Source organism: Macaca mulatta, chromosome 20, assembly GCF_049350105.2.
Source record: "Macaca mulatta isolate MMU2019108-1 chromosome 20, T2T-MMU8v2.0, whole genome shotgun sequence".
Classification (NCBI taxonomy): domain Eukaryota; kingdom Metazoa; phylum Chordata; class Mammalia; order Primates; family Cercopithecidae; genus Macaca; species Macaca mulatta.
Window position 1 is genome coordinate 20,733,104 of NC_133425.1, and position 21,896 is coordinate 20,754,999.

General features: G+C 38.7%; 1 protein-coding gene across 6 annotated transcripts in view; it reads left to right on the forward strand.

Moving 5' to 3' along the window:
- REXO5 (RNA exonuclease 5) overlaps positions 1-21,896 on the forward strand; it is a 45,753-nt gene that overhangs the window by 6,348 nt on the left and 17,509 nt on the right. For 4 of the 6 annotated variants that reach the window (XM_077986428.1, XM_015125750.3, XM_077986431.1 and 1 more), the window contains 10 exons: positions 2,432-2,544; positions 4,495-4,621; positions 5,687-5,783; positions 11,266-11,406; positions 13,947-14,035; positions 15,355-15,470; positions 16,588-16,726; positions 16,883-16,977; positions 17,965-18,067; positions 21,593-21,696. In XM_077986428.1, the coding sequence (XP_077842554.1) occupies positions 2,432-2,544; positions 4,495-4,621; positions 5,687-5,783; positions 11,266-11,406; positions 13,947-14,035; positions 15,355-15,470; positions 16,588-16,726; positions 16,883-16,977; positions 17,965-18,067; positions 21,593-21,696 (1,124 nt within the window). Of the gene's footprint in view, positions 1-2,431; positions 2,545-4,494; positions 4,622-5,686; positions 5,784-11,265; positions 11,407-13,946; positions 14,036-15,354; positions 15,471-16,587; positions 16,727-16,882; positions 16,978-17,964; positions 18,072-21,592; positions 21,697-21,896 lie in introns of all 6 variants that reach the window. The other 2 variants (XM_077986429.1, XM_077986430.1) reach the window with 1 other exon arrangement.

The following is a 21,896-nucleotide window of genomic DNA, read 5'->3' on the forward strand; positions in this document are numbered from 1 at the left end:
ACCCCACACCTGAGCACCCTCCTGCATGAATGTCCTGGTCTTCTGCTCCTAGTCCTGGACTGTCTCCTCTGCAGGACACCCTCACCCAACTCCGGCTCTTGACATCCCATGCCTGGCAACCAGGGTTACTCACCGCCCTATAGACTCCATCTTGCTCAGTCTCACCTTATTAATTTCATGTTTTTATTTGGTAAAAACAAACTGGCATATTCTTTCAAGAGTTCATTTGAACTGGCAATTGATCCTAAGAAAGTAATTAGATAGATGTACAAAGGTGTCTGTACAAGGATATTCGTCATAATGTTGTTTGTAATTTAAAAAACAAAACAGTGTTATCAATAAGGAATTTTTTTCAGATATATTATAAATTTTCAGGTAAATTTAGAAAATGGACTATTATTCAAGTATTAAAATTGATGTGTTATTTTTTTTAAACTGATATGGAAAGATACTCACAGATTAAGTTCGGGAGTAGGGAGTTGGTTTCAAAAAAGAATGATAAAATCCACTGGGGGCTATATAGTATAGAGATAAGCCTGCATTCCAGTCTTGGTTCTGTCATCTGTCTGTTTCTCCAATTTATCCGTGAAATGGGGATAATAGTAGTACACACTTAAAAAGTTGTGAGAATTAAATTATTTAATGCATGTAAAGTGATCAGAACTGTGTCTGGCTAATATAAGAGTTTAACATTAACTTAAGACCATGGGAAGAAATTAGCAATAATATCTGATGTTTATTTATTTATTTATTTATTTTTACTTTTTTTTTTTTTTTTGAGACGGAGTCTCGCTCTGTCGCCCAGGCTGGAGTGCAGTGGCGCGATCTCGGCTCACTGCAAGCTCCACCTCCCGGGTTCACGCCATTCTCCTGCCTCAGCCTCCCGAGTAGCTGGGACTACAGGCGCCCACAACCGCGCCCGGCTAATTTTTTTTGTATTTTTAGTAGAGACGGGGTTTCACCGTGGTCTCGATCTCCTGACCTTGTGATCCGCCCGCCTGGGCCTCCCAAAGTGCTGGGATTACAGGCGTGAGCCACCGCGCCCGGCCATCTGATGTTTATTAAGTACTTGTATCAGGCACTAGCCTCAGTACATTGTACTTGAACTATTTCATTCGTCCTCCCAATTATTTAATGAAATAAAATTATAATTACTCTCTAGATGAAGAAACTGAGTCCTAGAAAGGCTATGGCACTGGTCCAAGATGATAGAGCCTGGTGTTTGAACTCAGGTAGTATGACTCTAGGGCTTGAGCTTCTAATTGCTATACTCTGCTGCCTCGCAGACCAAAAGGAAAGTGGTGATTACCTTTGAGTTGTACTTTTATTTTAATTATCTCTGAGGTGACTTTTATTTTCATTTCTCTATTGTGTATCATTTATTTTACACTTCTCTATTATTGAATCTTTTATAACAAACACGAATTACTTTAATAAACAAATATAGGCTGGGTGTGGTGACTGTAGGTTGGGCATGGGGGCTCATGCCAGCACTTTGGGAGGCTGAGGAGAACAGATGGCTTAAGCTCAGGACCAGCCTGGGTGACATGGTGAAAACCCATCTCTACCAGAAATACAAAAAAAATTAGCCAGGTGTGGTGGCACACATCTGTGGTCCCAGCTAATGTGTGGTCCCAGCTACTCAGGACACTGAGGTGGGAGGATCACTTGAACCTGGGAGACAGAGGTTGTAGTGAGCCAAGATAGCGCCACTGCACTCCATCCTGGGTGACAGAGTGAGACTCTATCTCAGAAGAGAAAAAACAAAAACAAGTATAAGTTCAAAGCCTTTTTAAAGGGATTGGGAGCTTGACTGAACTCTTGTTGCCCAGGGATAAATTCTCATTCATTAGCTTAGGCCGCATTGATCTATGATCTGGCTCCTGCTTCCCTCTCCTTCTACCTCCACTACTATGCAACATGCAATCTTGGCTCCTTGCCAAGCTATACTACATGTTGAATGTGATGTTCCCACCAACAGGGTAGACTCATTTTCAAGGCTTAGCCTCAGTATTTTCATCTCAGTAGCCTTCCCCAAACTCTCTGACCCCTAAAGCAGTTAGACTCCTTGTTCTTATACCTTTGTATTAGCACTTACCCACACTATGTTGGAATTAGCTATTGCTTTTTCCTCCTAGTAGAATGGACTCTTTGAGAGCATGAATTATGTTTTATTTATCCTATTCCTAGCATGTAACCAAGTATCTATAATTCAGATTTTGTGTCAATGATAGTTCAATATTTTATTAATAATGTCATACCTACCACATATTGTTATTTTATACCATCATTTTCAATTAATTAGAACTTCCTTATGTTAGAATATACCTGGATGTTAAAGTAATCAGAAGCTAGAATAATTTAATAACTAACTTTGTTGGTATTCTTGATAACCAATAATTGTTTGCTATGCCCTGATTAATCTTTGCAGAAAGCCCGCTTATCTACCATTTTATTTACTGACAACTGTGAAGTAACCCATGACCAGCTGTGTGAATTGCTTAAGTATGCAGTTCTGGGCAAATCCAATGTTCCAAAACCCAGGTATGAAATGAACTTAAATCGTGGGTATTGACCACAGGTTTCTTTTTTCTTTTCTTTTCTTTTTTTTTTTTTTTTAACCTCTCCCAAGGCTCTATCATTCAAACCAGAGGTTTCAAACTGGCTTATCAACATTACTTTTTTGCTCTACAGCACATCCTAAATTTTTTTCATGATGTCTGCCAAGTGTTAATTCTGGAAATTCCTATATAAAAATCTACCTTTTCTTCTTCCAAAAACTCAAAAATGGCAGCTATCCCTATATTCCCACATGGCAACAATTTGTCAAAGCTGAGTGGTGGTCTCCCCCATTATATGGGACATGTATACTCCAATGTCCTACCTGGCCTGCTTCCCGTATTTACAGTATCTGTCTGGCTACTATAGGTATTTTAGTTTGTTTCACCTGATGCAGACTCAGTTGAAATAACAATGATTTGTGAAGAATTCTAGTTAATCTTTTTTCTTTCTTTTACAAATAAAGGACAAAGAGAGCCCAGGCATTGTGGCTCACACCTGTAATCCCCAGCACTTTGGGAGGCCAAGGTGGGAGGATTGCTTGAGTTCTGGAGTCTGAGACCAGCCTGGGCAACATAGCGAGACCCAGTCCCTACAAAAAAAAAAGAGAATCTTACTATTTTGATATTGTTGGTGCCATTATTAAGTGTCTTATGAAAAATGTTTTGTATGTATACAAATAATACATCTTCCTGGGAGAGGTTGTTATGAATTGGCTAGCTACTTTGAGAACTGTCTTCTCCATCAACAATTACAGCCATCAGTCTGTCAGTTTATCTAAAACTTTTTTTTTTTGGTAGGTTTTATGTCTCTATTGCAACTACCCAACTTGGCCATTGTAGCCCAAAGCAGCCATATGTAACACACAGACAAATAAGCACGACTGTAGTTCAATAGTCTTATTTACAAAAACGGGTGGAGCAGGATTTAACCTTTTTTTTTTTTTTTTTGAGATGCAGTCTCGCTCTGTCACCCAGGCTGGAGTGCAGCAGCACAATCTCCGCTCAGTGCAACCTCCACCTCCCAGGTTCAAGTGATTCTCTTGCCTCAGCCTCCAGAGTAACTAGGATTATAGGCACATACCACCACTCCCAGCTAATTTTTTTTTTTTTTTTTTTTTTTTTTTTTTTTTTTGAGACGGAGTCTCGCTCTGTCACCCAGGCTGGAGTACAGTGGCCGGATCTCAGCTCACTGCAAGCTCCGCCTCCCGGGTTTACGCCATTCTCCTGCCTCAGCCTCCCGAGTAGCTGGGACTACAGGCGCCCGCCACCACGCCCGGCTAATTTTTTGTATTTTTAGTAGAGACGGGGTTTCACCGTGTTAGCCCGGATGGTCTTGAACTCCTGACCTCGTGATCCGCCCGTCTCGGCCTCCCAAAGTGCTGGGATTACAGGCTTGAGCCACCGCGCCCGGCCCAGCTAATTTTTTTGTATATTTTTTTAGTAGAGATGGAGTTTTACCATGTTGCCCAGGTTGGTCTTGAACTCCTGACCTCAAGTCATCTGCCTGCCTTGGCCTCCCAAAGTGCTGTGATTACAGGCGTGAGCCACTGTGCCCGGCCAAAACTGAAATTCTTAAAGCCAGCCATTTGATTACCTGGCTTAGGAAGGACTGCAGAGTAGGTTGGGATCTTAGGGATGACTTTGTTTGATTCCAAACAAATCTTAATCAATAGGACAGTGAATTTAAATGCATTGTGTTTTGCTTGGTATTTTACTTGATTTGAATGCAATAAGTATTTATCTCTATGGATCTTTATTTGAATTCTGTGCAATAATGGCTGTCTTCCAGTTTCAGGCAGATAGTGAATGATGATAAATTCTACTCACTCTCACGCACTGCTTTTCCTGCTCCTTCTCCCCTATTTCCCCTCTATATGCCTGTAACTGACTTAAGGCCATCTCTCTTAACTGTGTTGGTTTGATTTCTCGGCAGCTGGTGCCAGCTTTTTCATCAAAACCACCTAAACAACGTAGTGGTTTTTGTTCTGCAGGGAATGAGTCAGCTACACTTTTACAGGTTCTATTTGGAGTTTGGATGTCTTCGAAAAGCATTCAGACATGTAAGTTAAGAAAACTTTGCACTAGGGGCTGAGTCTGTCCTCCCATTCTGAGACTAATGCATGTGTCAGGGACCATGCTCCTTGGCAACCTAACTGAACAAACAGTAGGGGATATATAAAGCAAAAGGACCTTAGAGGCCTCATGTAGATTTGTCTCTGATTTTCTTTGGAAATCTAGGCAAACACTTATTCCCAGGTTATAATCTGTAGCTCCTAGGTTGATATTGTTCTATTTTATTTGGGCTATGGTGTTTTCAGAAATTATAAAATATATATACAAGCTGTGTTTTCTACCTCTCTTTAAAAAAAATCACAAGATTGGGCACCCTTAAAACAGTATATGGAACTGAATAGCAGTTGTCATCTTTAAAAAGAGGCACCTGCTTTCCATTTTCCCATAGCCTCTTCCATTTCCTAGTGACCCATTTCATCCATTTATCCCTGAAGGCATTTGAGTTGGTGAGCCCTAATTTAACTTCCCTGGGTCACCATTTTCTTTTTTTGCTTTCATTTATTGAGCACTCCCTGTGTGTCAGGCTCTCTATTAACCATGGACCACATGCTACACATATCATCTTCAGTTATCACAATAGTCTTATAAATAGATACTTTTTAATTTCCATTTTGTATGTGAGAAACTGAGTAACTTGCCCAAGTTCTGGCCTGTAAGTGGTAGCGCTGAAATTTAAGCCCAGGTGAACCTGAAGCTGAAGCTCTCAACCTTTTTGCCCTGTGGTACCATCTGTTCTGATGGCAATGGCATGCTTTCCAATGAAATAATAGATTTGGAAGAACTTTGAAAATACAAAGGGACTTTTCTTGTCTAAGTTGTACGTTTCTTTAAAGTTTGTCTTTTTTACGATGTATAATCACAGGGATCGATTAGCGTTGTGTGGCTTCATTTACTTAGTCACTTTTCTATATTAAGGAAACAGTTCTCATTTTAAAATGCTAACAATTACTGTCTAGAACTTTAAAAGCACTGAGCTGACAATAAAAGTCCAGGCCTTTCACAGTATTTTAGCTGTTCAACCATTTTTTTAAAACCTGTTAATATATTTTCAGAAATTCCGCTTGCCTCCACCATCATCTGATTTTCTAGCTGACATTGTTGGGCTACAAACAAAACAAAGAGCTGGAGATCTGCCCAAGACAATGGAAGGTATAGCTATGATGCTGGTTTGATGATTTGCTCACTCTAAAAGATGTGGATATGATTGTAAGTAGGTTTAGCACAACAGAACTCAATTCTAACTAACTTAAGCACAAAAACAATTTTTGTTTTTTTGAGATGGGGTCTCACTCTTGTCACCCAGGCATAAGTGCAGTGCTGTGATCACACAGCTCACTGCAGCCTTGACCTCCCAAACTCAAGCAGTCCTCCCACCTCAGCCTCCTGAGTAGCTGGGGAACTATAGGCACGTGCCACATTCCCAGCTAATTTTTTTTTTTTTTTTGAGAAACGGGGCTCCACTGTGCTGCCCAGGCTGGTCTCAAACTCCTGAGCTCAAGTGATCTTCCCGCCTTGTCTTCCCAAAGTGCTGGGATTATAGGCATGAGCCACCATACCTGGGCCACAAGAACAGATCTTTTAAGGAAAACTGGGCAGGTACCCAGGGAGGTTAGATAGCAGGAACCACAGCCAGGGTTCATGCCTCAGAAACCATCTGGTTAGATAGCTAAGGATACCTGGGTATCACTAACATTGGACTGTTATGAATTACTCTGAATAATTTCTAAACTGTCACTGGGTCTTTGTACTCACCAGTGTACAGGTGGGAAGGAAGATCATGCCTTTGACTAATATAAGGGATACTTGCTGATACTACTCACAGTGAAGAATAAATAGGCAGGAGGTTTAGATATTAGCCAGCTGCAAGATTCATGATAGCAGTGTTTTTCAAACTATGGGTTGTGTCTGATTAGCAAGTTTTAGCTAACCTTTTTGGTTTTTCCAGGAGGTGAGTGATAGAATAGTATAGGACTTATCAGAGTTCATTGCATATAGTAAGGTTAGGTATTGTTCAATGATACTGTATTTTGTGTTCAGAAATTTAATAATATCAACCAGTGTTGAAAAAGTAGTGAGGAGTAACTTGATTTCTTATCTCCTCTAGAAATGTGCTTGTATTATCCTCTGTCCTAATCCCCACTTCTAATTTTCTATCCTTCCATTGTTCTCTTCTTCTCATGGATGCCCATTTTTGATCTGCAGTTGTATTTGATTTGATCTGCATTGTATTTTAAACATCTGTGATTAAATCACAGAGTAATCATGAGATTCTAGGTTCAAGTAAAAACATCACATTGTGAAAGAAAAGATGTAATCAGGAAAAAGAAATTTGACATGTTTGAAGAGTACAGCTTGTTGGGCATGCTGAGAAGAATAGGAGGAGGCAGTGATGAGAGACAAAGCTGGAAAGGCAGATTAAAGCCACACCCTGCAGGCTTTGTTTTTATTTTATTTTTTATTTTTATATTCTGTACCAGCCACAGAGAGACAACCTGCAGGCTTTGAATGCCATGCCAAAAGAATTTTGGATTTTATTCTGTAGGCCTTGAGGAGCCAGAGAGGTTATGGCAACTTCTCTATCCTCTTAAGTATTTCACTTCATCTTCCCATGCTAAATATCACAGTCCCCAAGGCATAGTCCCTCGCACTCTGATCTTCGTTAATCAGTCTTTCCTTTGGAGTATTCGTCTGTTTTTGCCAAGTTCACCTATTAGTTTTCTTTGAATGACTCCTATATCATTATCTCTAGGTCTGATGCCCTAGCTTGCAGGCCTGCATTCTCAACTGCCTGCTGAATATTCCAATTGCTATTTGGATATTCTACTGTCCTCAGTCACAACGTAGCTAAAAGCATTTTTCTCATCCTCAAATAATGGGCTCTTCATATTCCCTCTTGTTGGTGTCATTTTTCTCTAAGACACCAGTGTTGAATTTTACAATTTTCTTTTGGCTCCCTATCCCCAATCTGTCTGCATGCCTAATTCCCTTTGCTTCTATAAATCTCTATTCAGATGTCAATTTAACAGAGACCTTCTCAGATCATCCTATAAAAAACATAAGACAATAACCCTTTTCCTGCCCCAACATTTCCTATCCTTTTCCTTTTCTTCAAAGCCCTTATCTTACCTGATATATTACATATTTATTTGTTTATTATCCATATTTCCAACTAGAAGTTAAATTTCATGAGGAATTTTGTTGGTTTTGTGCATTGGGAAATTCCTAGTGGCCAAAACAGTGCCGGGTATATAATAAAGTTATAGATAAATATTTAAATATTTTGCTGGCTGAATTGAGTTATTTTTTCACCATGTTCTACCAGTTTTTTGTGTATGTTTTATATATATCCCTTTTCCTCCATCCCTTTCACTATCTTAATTCGGATGCTGGTAACAACTTTTTTTTGAGACAGAGTCTTGCTCTGTTGCCTAGGCTGGAGTGCAGTGGGATGATCCCGTCTCACTGCAACCTCTGCCACCTGGGTTCAAGTGATTTTTGTGCCTCAGTCTCCTCAGTAACTGGAACTACAGGCAGGCACCACCACACCAGCTAATTTTTGTGTTTTTAGTAGCGACAGAATTTCACCATGTTTGACCAGGCTGGTCTTGAGCTCCTGACTTCAAGTGATCCACCCGCCTCAGCCTCTCATAGTGCTGAGATTACAGGCGTAAGCCACTGCACTTGGCCTTCTTTCTTCAACATTTATTTTAAGTTCCGGGGTACATGCGCATGATGTGTAGGTTTGTTACATAGGTAAATGTGTGATGTGGTGGTTTAGTACACAGATCAACCAATCACCTAGGTATTAAGCTCAGCCTCCATCAACTATTCTTCCTGATGCTCTACCTCCACCAATCCCTCTGACAACCCGAAATGTGTGTTGTTTACTCCCCATGTGTCCATGTGTTTTCACCATTCAGCTCCCTCTTATAAGTGAGAATATGTGGTGTTTGGTTTTCTGTTTCTGCGTTTGCTGAGAATAACGGCTTCCAGTTCCATCCATGTCTCTGCAAAGGACGTGATCTCATTCCTTTTTGTGGCTGCGTAGTATTCATGGTGTATATGTACCACATTTTCTTTATCCGATCTATCATTGATGGGCATTTGGGTTGATTCCATGTCTTTTCCACTTGCATGTATCTTCATAACAGAATGATTTATATTCCTTTAGAATATACCCAGTAACAGGATTGCTGGGTCAAATGGTATTTCTGCCTCTAGCAGATGCTCATAATTTTTTGGCCAGAATTACTGTAAAGCACTTTCTAGCCTCTTTCTACTTCATTGTCTTTCTTTCTTTCTTTCTTTCTTTCTTTTTTTATGTATTTTTAAAAATTTAGGCCAGGTGCAGTTGCTCATGCCTATAATCCAAGCACTTTGGGAGGCTGAGGTGGGTGGATTACCTGAGGTCGGGAGTTCGAGACCAGCCTGACCAACATGGAACAATCCCATCTTTACTAAAAATACAAAATTAGCTGGGTGTGGTGGTGCATGCCTGTAATCCCAGCTACTCAGGAGGCTGAGGCAGGAGAATCACTTGAACCTGGGAGGCAGAGGTTGCGGTGAACCGAGATTGCACCGTTGCACTCCAGCATGGGCAACAAGAGCAAAACTCTGTCTCCAAAAAAAAAAAAAATCTAGAGACAGGATCTCCCTCTGTTGCCCAGGCTGAAGTGCAGTGGTACAATCTAAGCTCACTGCAGTCTCAAACTCCTACATTCAAGCCATCCTCCTGCCTCAGCCTCCTGAGTAGCTAAGACTTGCAGTCATGCACTACCATGCCTGAACAATTTTTGTTTTGGTAGAGACTGGGTCTTGCTCTGTTGCCTAGGGTGGTCTCAATCTCCTGGACTCAAGCAATCCTCTTGCCTTGGCCTCCCAAAGTGCTGGGATTACAGGCATGCCATGCACCCAGCCTCTACTCCATTTTTTACAAATCTTTGAGGTTGATGTTTCTTAAAACACTGCTTTAATTATGTCACTTCCACTTTCAGGAACTTTTTGTGGCTCCCCATTATGTATTAAATGGTGGATGAAAATTATCCTCTTCTCTCAACTTTGTTTCCTATACTTGTCTCTTGCACAGACCTTTTTTTCTTCATCACTGGTCTACTGCCAAACCAAGTTTACTCTACGTTTCTGTCTTACCTGGAATGCCCTCTTCTACTTATGATACTTTGGCTCTTTTCCTCACAAGGACCAACTACTCACTTAGGCCATCTTGAGCAAGTATTGTTTGAAGAAGGATATATGTGGGTAGAAAGCCAGCAGGAACCTAAGTACCCCTAGTGAAGAGATTTTCTCCAACCCTCTCATAACATCTACTTATCTGTGTGTGTATTTTCCTGTTCTGACTAGTGAGTTCTCGCTGTCTCTCTCTCTCTCTCTCTCTCTCTCTCTCTCTATATATATATATATATATATATTTTTTTTTTTTTTTTTTTTTTTTTTTTTTTTTGAGACAGAGCCTTGCTCTGTTGCCCAAGCTGGAGTGCAATGGCACAATCTCTGCTCACTGCAACCTCCACCTCTCAAGTTCAAGCAATTCTTGTGCCTCAGCCTCCTGAATAGCTGGAATTACAGGTGCATGCCACCACACCCGGCTAATTTTTGTGTTTTTAGTAGATATGGGGTTTCACCATATTGGCTAGGCTAGTCTTGAACTCCTGACCTCAAGTGTTCTGCCTATCTCAGCCTCCCAAAGTGCTGGAATTACAGGTGTGAACCACTGTAACTAGCCCAGTTCTTTATATTTTTTAGTGAAAATTCTTAAAGCAGGCAGTCTGATCAACTGATTTTTCCTTTTAAGAGCATGTCTTGATAAGGAATATCAAGTCATTGGTCAATCTATAGATGACCTCTCTTGAGCCGGGTCATACCCTTAATCCAATCAGTAATGGTCCCTGGTTAAAGAACAAGCTTTCGCTGCTTAAATAGGTGGCTGAGGGTGGAGTATATTTAGCTAGAATGAACCGTAAGGGAGTGACAGGCACTGTAAAGAACAGGTTGAATATACCAACTATCTGAATTCTGTGTTTTTTTAAGACTCAGTTAATCTTTTCCTTTCTTGATCTCTGACACTCCAGTGTAAAGTATATTCTTCCTCCTATCCCTTTATTGTTTTAGCTCATTTGGGACTTCATTTTCTGTGTTTTTTTGTTTTGTTTTGTTTAGTTTTGAGACAGAGTCTTGCTCTGTCACCCAGGCTGGAGTGCAGTGGCACGATCTTGGCTCACTGCAAGCTCTGCCTCTTGGGTTCACGCCATTCTCCCACCTCAGCCTCCCAAGTAGCTGGGACTACCGACGCCCACCACCATGCCCGGCTAATTTTGTTTTTGTATTTTTAGTAGAGACAGGGTTTCACCATGTTAACCAGGATGGTCTCGATCTCCTGACCTCGTAATCCACCTGCCTCCACCTCCCAAAGTGCTGGGATTACAGGCATGAGCCACCATGCCCTGCCTCTCTGTGTTCCTATAATTGTAATAGATTGCAAGGCCCTAAATGGTTGGGGCTGAGTTTTATACATCTTTTGATCTTCCCTGTGCTTAGCCTATGCAACCTCAGGAGACATGTCTTCTAGGGTTCTTAAATACACATTCTAATATACGTTCAATTGTTTTTCTTTTAGGGCCTTTACCTTCTAATGCAAAAGCCACCATCAACCTTCAGAATGACCCCATCATTCAAAAGTATGGCTGTAAGAAAGTGGGCTTGACCAGATGCCTTCTGACAAAGGAGGAAATGAGAACGTTTCACTTTCCATTACAAGGTGGGCTTAGGCCTAATCTGATATTGCCAACAATGTAAAAATATCTAACAGCTTATTTAAATACTACTGTTGGAGATTGATTTATCTGGCTGTTTTCTGAATGGCTTATTCTTATTTCATCTTCTATTAATGAGAAAATATCTTAAGCACAGTGTATCCCAAAGTGTGTGATGTATATTGTGATTGGCAAAGTGATGATTTTAGGTAGTACATGAATGTGACATTGAAGAGCATTGAAATAATATTTAATGAGAAAGTTATTCCCTTTCCTTTTCATTCAGTTTTCTTTCATTTCTTTATATTAAAAACAGTTAGTATGTCTTTAATATTTTAACACTTTTCCAATACTTCTAATTCTCCTCCCACACTGCCCCCACATTTCTTTAACAAATAGAGCAGGTCTAGGCTCAGAGCCTTGGTCAATTATATAGCAAGAATTTAATAAGAGTACTTTGATTTCATTTTATTTTCTTTGTTACCTCCTAATTATAGCAATGATAATTAAATTTCCTTTTTTTTAACTGAGATATAATTTAACATACCACACATTTCACCCACTTAAAGTTACAATTAAGTATTTTTTACTATCTTCATAGAGTTGTACAGCCATCACCACAATTTTAGAACACTTCTATCATCCCAAAAGAAACCCTATAGTATAATTTCCCTCCAACTCCTGAGCCTTTGACAACCGTTAATCTGTTTTCTATATATAGATTTACCCATTCTGGATATTTCCTGTAAGTGGATGTGCAATATGTGGTCTTTGTGACTGGCTTCTTTAACTTAGCATAATGTTCTCAAGGTTCATCCATATTGTAGCATGTATCAGTACTACATTTATTTTCACTGCTTAATGATACTGCCATTGGATAGACTGTTCATTGGGTGATGGACATTTGAGTTGTTTCCACTTTTTAGTTATTATGAATAATGCTGCTATGAACATTCAAGTACAAGTTTTTTGTGTGGACACATGCTTTCATTTCTGTTGAGTATATACCTAGGAGTATAATTGCTGGGTCACGTGATAACTCTGTGTTTAACCTTTTGAGGCACTGTCCGTCTGTGAAAGCAGCCATACCATTTTACGTTCCCACCAGCAACATACGAGGTTTCCAGTTCTTGCACATTCTTGCCAACATTTGTTATTATCTTGTTTGAATATATCCATCCTAGTGGCTATGAAGTGGTGTCTCATTGTGATTTTGATTTGCATGTGTCTGTTGGCTGATGATTTTGAGCAACTTTTCATGTGCTTATTAGTCATTTGTATAGCTTCAGAGAAATGTCTATTCGGATCCTTTGTCCATTTTTAAATTGGGCTGTATTTTATCATGGAATTATTGGAGTTCTTATATTCTGGATGCATAAATTTTATTTTTTTAATTTATTTTTTTAAGTTGATGTGGATGTGTTTTATAGGTCCCAGGCACCATACTAAGTGCTTTTTTGTATATTAACTGGCAATCCTATGATATATGAACTAAATTTTAACTCCATTTTATAGATGGCTTTTTCTCTATTTATTTTAACATATTTATAACCATCTTTTTCTTGAGGTTGCACTACTGTCACATGAGCACGTAGTAAGGGCAGTACTGCTGACACCTATAAAACACCACTGATAATATAGATAAAGTAGGCTGCAAGTATAGTGTCTCTGAGATTTGGGGCTGCCTTTCTTCTCTGGGATAGACCATATTTTGATTCTTTTAATTGCGATTAGTTGGAAATTTCACAGTACTGGGAATCAGAAATCGGTCAAAGGTTTGCCTAGCCCCGTTTGTTCCTTGTCAAACAAGATTTAGATGTTACCTTTACTGCTCCAGCCTCTGCCTGAAGGTAGAAGTCTTCAACAATTCAGATGCTTTTGGGTCTCTGAGCTAAATATGCATGGTTATTGACTCAGGGTACACAAATAGAGGGAGTACCTTAAGTCTGTAGCTGAGCCTCTGTAGGAAACACGTGATTCCAGAAAATGCAGGCAAGGCTCTGAATAGATGTTTCAGAGGAATCTTGAGGGTTGAGTTGGGTGGAGGGACATGTATGGTGAATGTTACTTAAACTTGCTTCCTGCTGTGAAATCCTTTTAGATCTCTATTATGATGGAATCTCATTCCTATTTTCTCTTCCTGTATTTAGGAAAGAAAGATTTCACATACAGTTATTTGCATACTTTATTCATTCTTTCTTAGCGCTGACATGGAAAGGGCCTAATGACTTTGAGTTTAGCCATGATTTAGTTATCTCTTTTCTCATGAGGAGGAAAAATTGTTACTTGGCAACTGCCAGGAAGTTCAAGCCCCAGAATCTCCTCCTAACAGCAAGCCTAAGTTATTCTTTCAATATAAAAATGAGTAGATGGTGAAAAACTTGAGGACAGAGATTGTATCTTATTTAGTCTTTGTATTTCAAGTGTCTAACATACCAACATATCTGACTAAAATATCTAGTATTTTAGTTTTACCTGCTTGAATCTAAGAGTGATGTTTACCATCTCTATTCTAAAGGCAAATATTTTCTTCCTTTTTTCCTAGGTTTTCCTGAGTGTGAAAACTTTTTACTTACCAAATGTAATGGTTCTATAGCAGACAATAGTCCTCTCTTTGGACTTGACTGTGAAATGGCACGTACTACTTTTGATTTTTCAATTAGAGTGTTACAAGCTGAGGTCTAGTAGAAAATGATTTCTTGAGTCTATTGCACCAATGAACGAATACATTCATTTCTAGTATTCTGTTTTAATAGCTGAAAGTAGGTCCTTTTACTCATACTTTAGAAAACTTAGATCTGTATTCCAGGATAAAGAATAAATATCACATAAGTGGCTGGGTGCGGTGGCTCACAACTGTAATCCCAGCACTTTGGGAGGCCGAGGTGGGTGGATCATGAGGTCAGGAGATCAAGATCATCCTGGCCAACATGGTGAAACCCCATCTCTACTAAAAATACAAAAAATTAGCTGGGCATGCTGGTGCACACCTGTAGTCCCAGGTACTCGGGAGGCTGAGGCAGGAGAATCGTTTGAACCCAGGAGGCAGAGATTGCAGTGCGCCAAGATTGCGCCACTGTACTCCAGCCTGGTGACAGAGCGAGACTCCATCTCAGGAAAAAAAAAAAAAAAAAAATCACATAAGTTTTCCAAGTAGTTACTATGTTTAATCAAGTCTTTGCACATTACTATAAGTTGATTCCTTGTGTTTGAACAAGTATTTTGTTGTTGCTGCTATGAGGACTTTGCCTTAATTGTTGGTTTGGCTTAGTTTTACACCTTGAAGACCAGAAGTAGGATTTCTCTCCTTAAGTTCCCCTCATGCTTTGCTTTATCTAATTGTAGTAAGCCTCTTTTCAAAGACAGTGCATCCTCTTTCAGTACTCAGGAAACAGTTTCTCAATTCTTAATAGAGTAACTAAGACCTAGAACTTGAGAATCTGACATATCAGGGTGTATATCCTGTCCTTGCCTGTTAGTGGCTATGTCACCTTGGACAAATTCCCCTAACATATCAGCCTGGGCTTCTCCCTCTGTGAAGTGGGGGTAATAATAAAGACTACCTCAAAAGGTAATTATGAGAGTGACATATATAAAATGCTTAGTACAGCACTAGCTGATAATAGAATGGGCTTAATAAAAATTACCTATTAGTGGTATTTAGCATAATACTGGATATAGTACACACTCCATAAATGGTAGATACAATTATTAATACTATTTGCATTCATCTTCCTTGTGCAAATTACACTGTGTTGATCCTCTTAAGTGTAACATTCAGCAGCCTGCCCAGCTTTAATTTCACTCACACTAGATCCTCTAGTAAGCAAGTTTGTGCCATTGCTGCAGGGACCCTGGTAGATTAGAATAGATGGCAATTGACATAGTGCAAATAGTAAGAGGAAGCAATACCTTCCGCAGTTCAGCAGATTGACTACATCTTGGTCTTTCAGTGCCTCACATCTAAGGGGAGAGAGCTAACACGCATCTCACTGGTTGCTGAAGGAGGCTGCTGTGTTATGGATGAACTGGTCAAACCTGAAAACAAGATTCTGGACTACCTCACCAGGTATTTTTCACCTTGTCTTCAGCTCTTCTGAGAGCTATCAGACTAGAATGGAATAATTCTTAAGAAGAATGGCCCACAGCTTCAGTTTAGTTGGGTTTTATCTACTTAAGTATTATCAAAGATTAGGGCATCACATAGGTATATTTTAATGCTGAAATTGCACAATGTCAGTGTATAATGCTCTTGCCCTTCTTGATCTTCAATCTTCTTGTGACCTAAGTCAGCAGAATATTATCTTCCTTGTTCCAGAATCTCCCAATTATAATCAGTATCTACAACTGCCAAACAGCTGGAGCTTTGCTTTCTGATAAGACCTCATCTGAAAATCTGCAAATCATCATTTGGCAGTCAAGTGATGTTAGAGCTTAATCTGCCTTGACCCCCAAAACACAAAGAAAACTATTATTTTTCATAACAGAAATTCAAAGCTCAAAATGTTAGTCTACTTTTCCAAAGATTAGCATGTAATTTCAGAATGTACACACAGTGACTAGGCAAGAAGCCAGTGAAACATTACTGTTCCCATCCATTGAAGTGGCACCGGTAGATTCATGACTACTTAGGGACAGAGAGGCAATGATAGTGATAAATAACTGTCCTATTAGCAGACTTGACAGATTCTTAGAGAACAGTCATGTGTGGCAAAGTTGTATGCACAAGCATGTTTGTCACAGTATTGCAAAAATTTAGGTATATAAATGTCTGAAAGTAAGGGATTAGTTAAAATATGTTGCATCTGTATGATGGAATACTCACTCTGTAACCATTTAAAAGGATGTGCTAAAATAGATTTATTGATATGAAAATGTGTTTACAACATATTACAAAGGATAGATTTGTTAAAAAGCAGCTCATGCATTATGATTACATTTTTATAAAAATTAAATATATACCTGAATCTATATCAAAAGTATGGAAGGACATTTAATAAAATGTAAAAAGCGATCATCTCTGAGTGATAGGATTATGACTAATTTTTAATTCTTATTTGTCACTTTGGACACTAAGCATATATATATAAACTATAATTTTTTAAAATGTTATTTTTAAAATGTCTTTCCAGAGAGGAAAACTTGTTAATATCCTCGCCTGTCCATTTCTCTTTTTTTATTGAAAGCTTTTCAGGAATCACGAAGAAGATTCTTAACCCAGTGACGACCAAACTCAAAGATGTACAGAGGCAGTTAAAAGCACTGCTTCCTCCTGATGCCGTGTTAGTGGGCCACTCCTTAGATTTGGATCTCAGAGCACTGAAAGTGAGTATCTGATTTAGGACTTTGTATTTTCAGTATAAATGCCTGTTCCATTTATCTCAAATCTAAAGTCTTGGGCTTTTCTCCCCCACCCTGCTAGCCCACTTGTTTTTTCCTTTAGCATAAGACATTACTCATTTTATTCTCTTTCTTCCTCAGATGATACATCCATATGTTATTGATACATCATTGCTTTATGTCAGAGAGCAGGGCAGAAGATTTAAGCTGAAGTTCTTAGCCAAAGCTATTTTGGGGTAGGTTTGCTTATATACTGTAATATTGTTCTGACAAACTGCATGCAAGTTAGCATATAGTATCTAATTTAATGCGTATTGCAAAATTCAGGATTTCTGCTCTCTTTGTTTATAAACATTATATTTTTGCATTTCTTATGAAATGAAGAAATTGTAGCAATAGATACAGGGGTTTACATTCATAGTTGAGGCTTAATGGATAGAACTGAACCATGAAGGCAGAAGAGGTAACCAAAATTTCAAAACATACCTATATGCCTATACAAGATAGTGTAACATACTTATACTGTCCTATTGTATTAAGACACATATGTACAAAGGTGTTCATTATAATATGGTTTAAAATAGCAAAATAGAAAAACCTCAAATATTCTAGAAGTCTGAGTAAATTATGGTTATCTATATTATTGAATATTTTGTTGTTCAAAAGAATATGATAAATCTGTATGTTATATGGAAACCTCTCTAAGACACTCCTGAGAATAAGAGATGCAGAGCAAGATTTATATATGCCTCAATATTTATATGATATAGATTAGATTTAGTTCTATCTATAGACATAGGCATATATATATATTAAGCTTTTTAAAAACACCTAAGAAAGTATTTAAGTATGTATAGACACTTATATACAAATAAAAAAGTTTCAGGAAGGCAATTTTAAACAATGGTTAGATCTAAGAAATGGGCCTGCCCCATTTCTTAGAGAGAGGACTGGCCGGGGAGTCAGCTAGATGCTTTTTGTTGGGTAGCCTTTTGTCCACATGCTATGCTTGCTGTGAACAAAGCCATTCCTGATTGTTCTGCACCCCCAGTGCCTCTTGCAGGGCCTGGCAATTAGCTGGAATAAAGGAACCTTGATTGTTGTGATGCAAATCTAATTACCAGAATTCTAACATTTTATATGTAATCACAACACTTGAGGTGGTTGAAAGAGCCTATCATTAAAAGTGCTGTGAGTATGTCAATTTTATACTGACTTTCCAGGAAGGATATACAGTGTCCAGACAGACTTGGTCATGATGCCACAGAAGATGCTAGAATAATCCTTGAATTGGCTCAGTATTTCCTTAAGTATGGCCCAAAAAAGGTTAGTATCTTTGACCAGTGTGTTCACCTTTCTTAAAATCAAGGACTAAATCAGTCTATCATAGACTACCAACTCCTGTTACCTATTTTATGAAAATGGCAGTGTGGGCTGGGTGCAGTGGCTCACGCCTATAATCCCAGCACTTTGGGAGGCTGGGGCGGGCAGATCACCAGGTCAGGAGTTCAAGACCAGCCTGGCCAATATGGTGAAACCCCGTCTCTACTAAAAATACAAAAATTAGCCGGGTGTGGTGGTGCATGCCTGTGGTCCCAGCTACTTGGGAGGCTGAGGCAGGAGAATCGCTTGAACCAGGGAGGTGGAGGTTGTAGTGAGCTGAGATCGTGCCACTGCACTCTAGCTGGGCAACAGAGCAAGACTTCATCTCAAAAAAAAAAAAAAAAGAAAAGAAAATGGCAATGTGATTGAAGCCTAGCATATATTTTGAATTAAGACCCTATCACTAGCATAATGTAGTGGTTAAGTATATAGTCTCTGCAGTTGGGCTTATCTGTTTTAAAATATATGTTCTACTATATGTCTAGCTGTATAATCTAGGGCAATTTCTCTGAACAACATCAGTTTTTGGATGTATAATAGGGGAATACACACTTTTCTAGGATATTGTTGAGAGTAAATGAGATACTGTGTATAAAGTTCTTAGCACAGTGCCTTAAATATATTAAGCACTATACTGGTGGCATGGTGATTATTGTAGTTAATACTAATAATTGTAATGATTATAGAAATTCTGCATAGATTTTAGTTTTCTTAGAGTAGGGGGAGCATACAATTGTTTCACCAGCAGTTCAGTGGGTACAGATTAGAACAGCACATAAGGGAGACATGGAAGAGGACATAGTCTCTGACAAACTTTATTATAATGCATTCTAACCTATTAGATTGTCCCATTGCATAATACATTCCATCATGACTCCATTATGAAATAAATTGTACTCCACATAGAATAATAAGCAACAGCCAGACTTTGTGTCAGATAGTAAAAAGACATTCTAACAGATCTTCTTTGAGCATATAGATAATAATAGCCACCACTCACTGAGGTCTTAAGTGTATTATTCTAAAATGCCGTATATACATTATCTTATTTAATCCTCACAACAGCCCTGTGAGTTAACCATTATCATTCCAATTTTATACATGAACCTTTTGAGGTTATCAAAGGTTAGATAACTTATCTGAGGTCCCACAGCCAGTCAGAGGTGGAACCAGAATTGAAACTCATGTCTGTCACATTCTGTCTTTTATCTATACCAGGGGTTAGCAAACTTTTTCTGTAAAGGCCAGTTAGTAAATATTGTAGGCTTTGCAATTTTGCAACTACTCAACTTGCTGTGATACTGCAAGAGCAGCCATAGACATTATGTCAACGCAGGTGGGCACAGCTGAAATAAAACTTTATTTATTTACAAAAAAATATGTATTAGTGTTTGCTAATCTCTGCTCTCAATCACTACAGCAGGTTCTAAAACCCTTTTGGTCTCATGACTCTTTTGTTAATGTGGGTTATATTGTTACCCACGCAGTGGTGAGTTCAATCACTTGGTGGGTGTTAACCCAATGACCACTACCAAAGAAGATTTATTTTTTTATTTTTATTTTTTTTGAGACAGAATCTCACTCTGTCTCCCAGGCTGGAGTGCAATGGTGCAATCTCTCTTCACTGCAGCCTCCGCCTCCCTGGTTCAAGAGATTTTCCTGCCTCACCCTCCCAAGCAGCTGGGATTACAGGTGCCTGCCACCACACCTGGCTAATTTTTTTTTTTTTTTTTTTTTTATTAGAGTTGGGGTTTTACCATGTTGGCCAGGCTGGTCTCAAACTCCTAACCTCAGGTGATCCACCCATCTCGGCCTCCCAAAGTGCTTGGATTATAGGCGTGAGTCACCATGCCTGGCCCAAGGAGGATTTAACAAGGGGATTTTATTACTTTGCAACAAGTAATAACACCAGGGATAGTTTCCAAAGCACTATCTCCCCAAATGAAGGCAAAAGCAGGGCTTTTGTTTTGCTAGTTGGCTGAGTCATTGCATGTGTAAAGGCAGGGTTTGTTCCTTGACACATACATGTATAGAAAATAGAGAATAAGTTCCTCCCTAAGTGAGATTTTTAGTATGGTAATGCAGAGAGTTTGCCAAGTTCATCTCTAACTTCAGGCATCTCTGGTTCCAGCTGGTTTTTGTCTTGCTGTAGCTGGTCTTCTTCCTGTACCCTTTTGAAACAACAAGGTGCAACAGGGGTTACACTTTTATAGTGTGCACCTGAAGACCCAGGGACTCTGGGTTACAATATCTATCAACATTTACTATATTGGAAATTGCATAAATTTTAATATTAGTTTAAGATAAATAAAAAACCATTATATATTAACACAAATCACTTTTTTTTTGAGATGGGGTCTCACTGTGTTGCCTAAGCTAGACTGGAACTCCTGGGCTCAAGGGATCCTCATACTTCAGCCTCCTGAGTAGCTGGAACTTCAGCATACACAGCCACTCTGTCCAGCTACAAATAACTTGCTTTTATGAAAAAAAGAATTTTCCATAAAAATTAGTGGAAAGAGCATCATTGTTTTAGGTATTTCTGTGAAACCTTTTAACATCTAGCTTAATAGAAAACAAGTGACTTTTCATATCTGCTTTACATTCAGTCTGTTATGTCACATAGTTGGAGAAGGAAGGATCTCACCCCTTGTGAGATCTCTGGAAACCCCAGGATTCCCAAACCACACTTGGGGAGCTTAATTATGCTTGATTTCCAGTGAAAATTGTATCTCACTTGGATAAAAACTAACCAAATCTGAATTAAGCATGGGCTTTAGTTAATAATAATGCATTACTATTGTTTCATTAATTGTGACAAATGCACCCTACGAATCTATTACTAATAGGTAAAAATGGGGGTATGCTGTATGGGAACTCTGTACTATTTTCATAATTTTTCTGTAAATCCAAATTGATTCTTTAAAAAGAAGTTTATTTTTAAAAATTTGTAACTTTAAAAATTATTCTCTCTACATCACAACTCCCTGGTGGGCTCCCACTTTATGGAAGGAGAAGAAATATCAACTCGAATAGACTTCTCATGATTTTGTGTTAAACTAATAAATAGTCTTTTAAAAAAATTTTCTTGTAAAGCCATTCTTTTATCATTTCCAAAGTTGCATGTTTGCAGAGAGGTAAATTTTAAGTGACCGACTATTGGATGAGTGATGAACCAAAATTGTCATCCTTTTTCAATCAGCCCTACTTGGCCCTTCCCCACATTCATGTAACAACATTTGTAGCTGGTAACAGATTGCCGTTCTTGGCTAAGCAGCCATAAACCATCTGGTAACTGTTGAAGCCATCCCAGGGCTGTGGCAATGGCAAAGCCACTGCCTAAGAAAAGAGAGAACATTATTCAAGTGGATTTTTTGCTTTTCGTTATTGTTGCTTTTTGTTTTGTATTTCTTTGAGCATCAAATGCTTTGCAAGAAATTATATTTTTATCACTTTATTTTCTTCAAGATTGCAGAACTAAATCTAGAAGCACTAGCTAATCACCAAGAAATACAAGCAGCAGGCCAAGAGCCTAGAAACACAACAGAAATACTTCAGCATCCAAACACAAGGTAATATTTTCAGTTTGAAACAAGAGCAAAGACAAATGGAGTATCTAGTTTCTTGTTTAACAACACCTGAGAATGTTTTTATCCTCTTTTGAGTCTATTGAAAACTATTTACCAAAAAATAAATAACATCTATCACAAAAAACACAGAAAAAATACCACCTTCTAGCCTTAATATACAGTATTTAATTTCTAATTTTCTG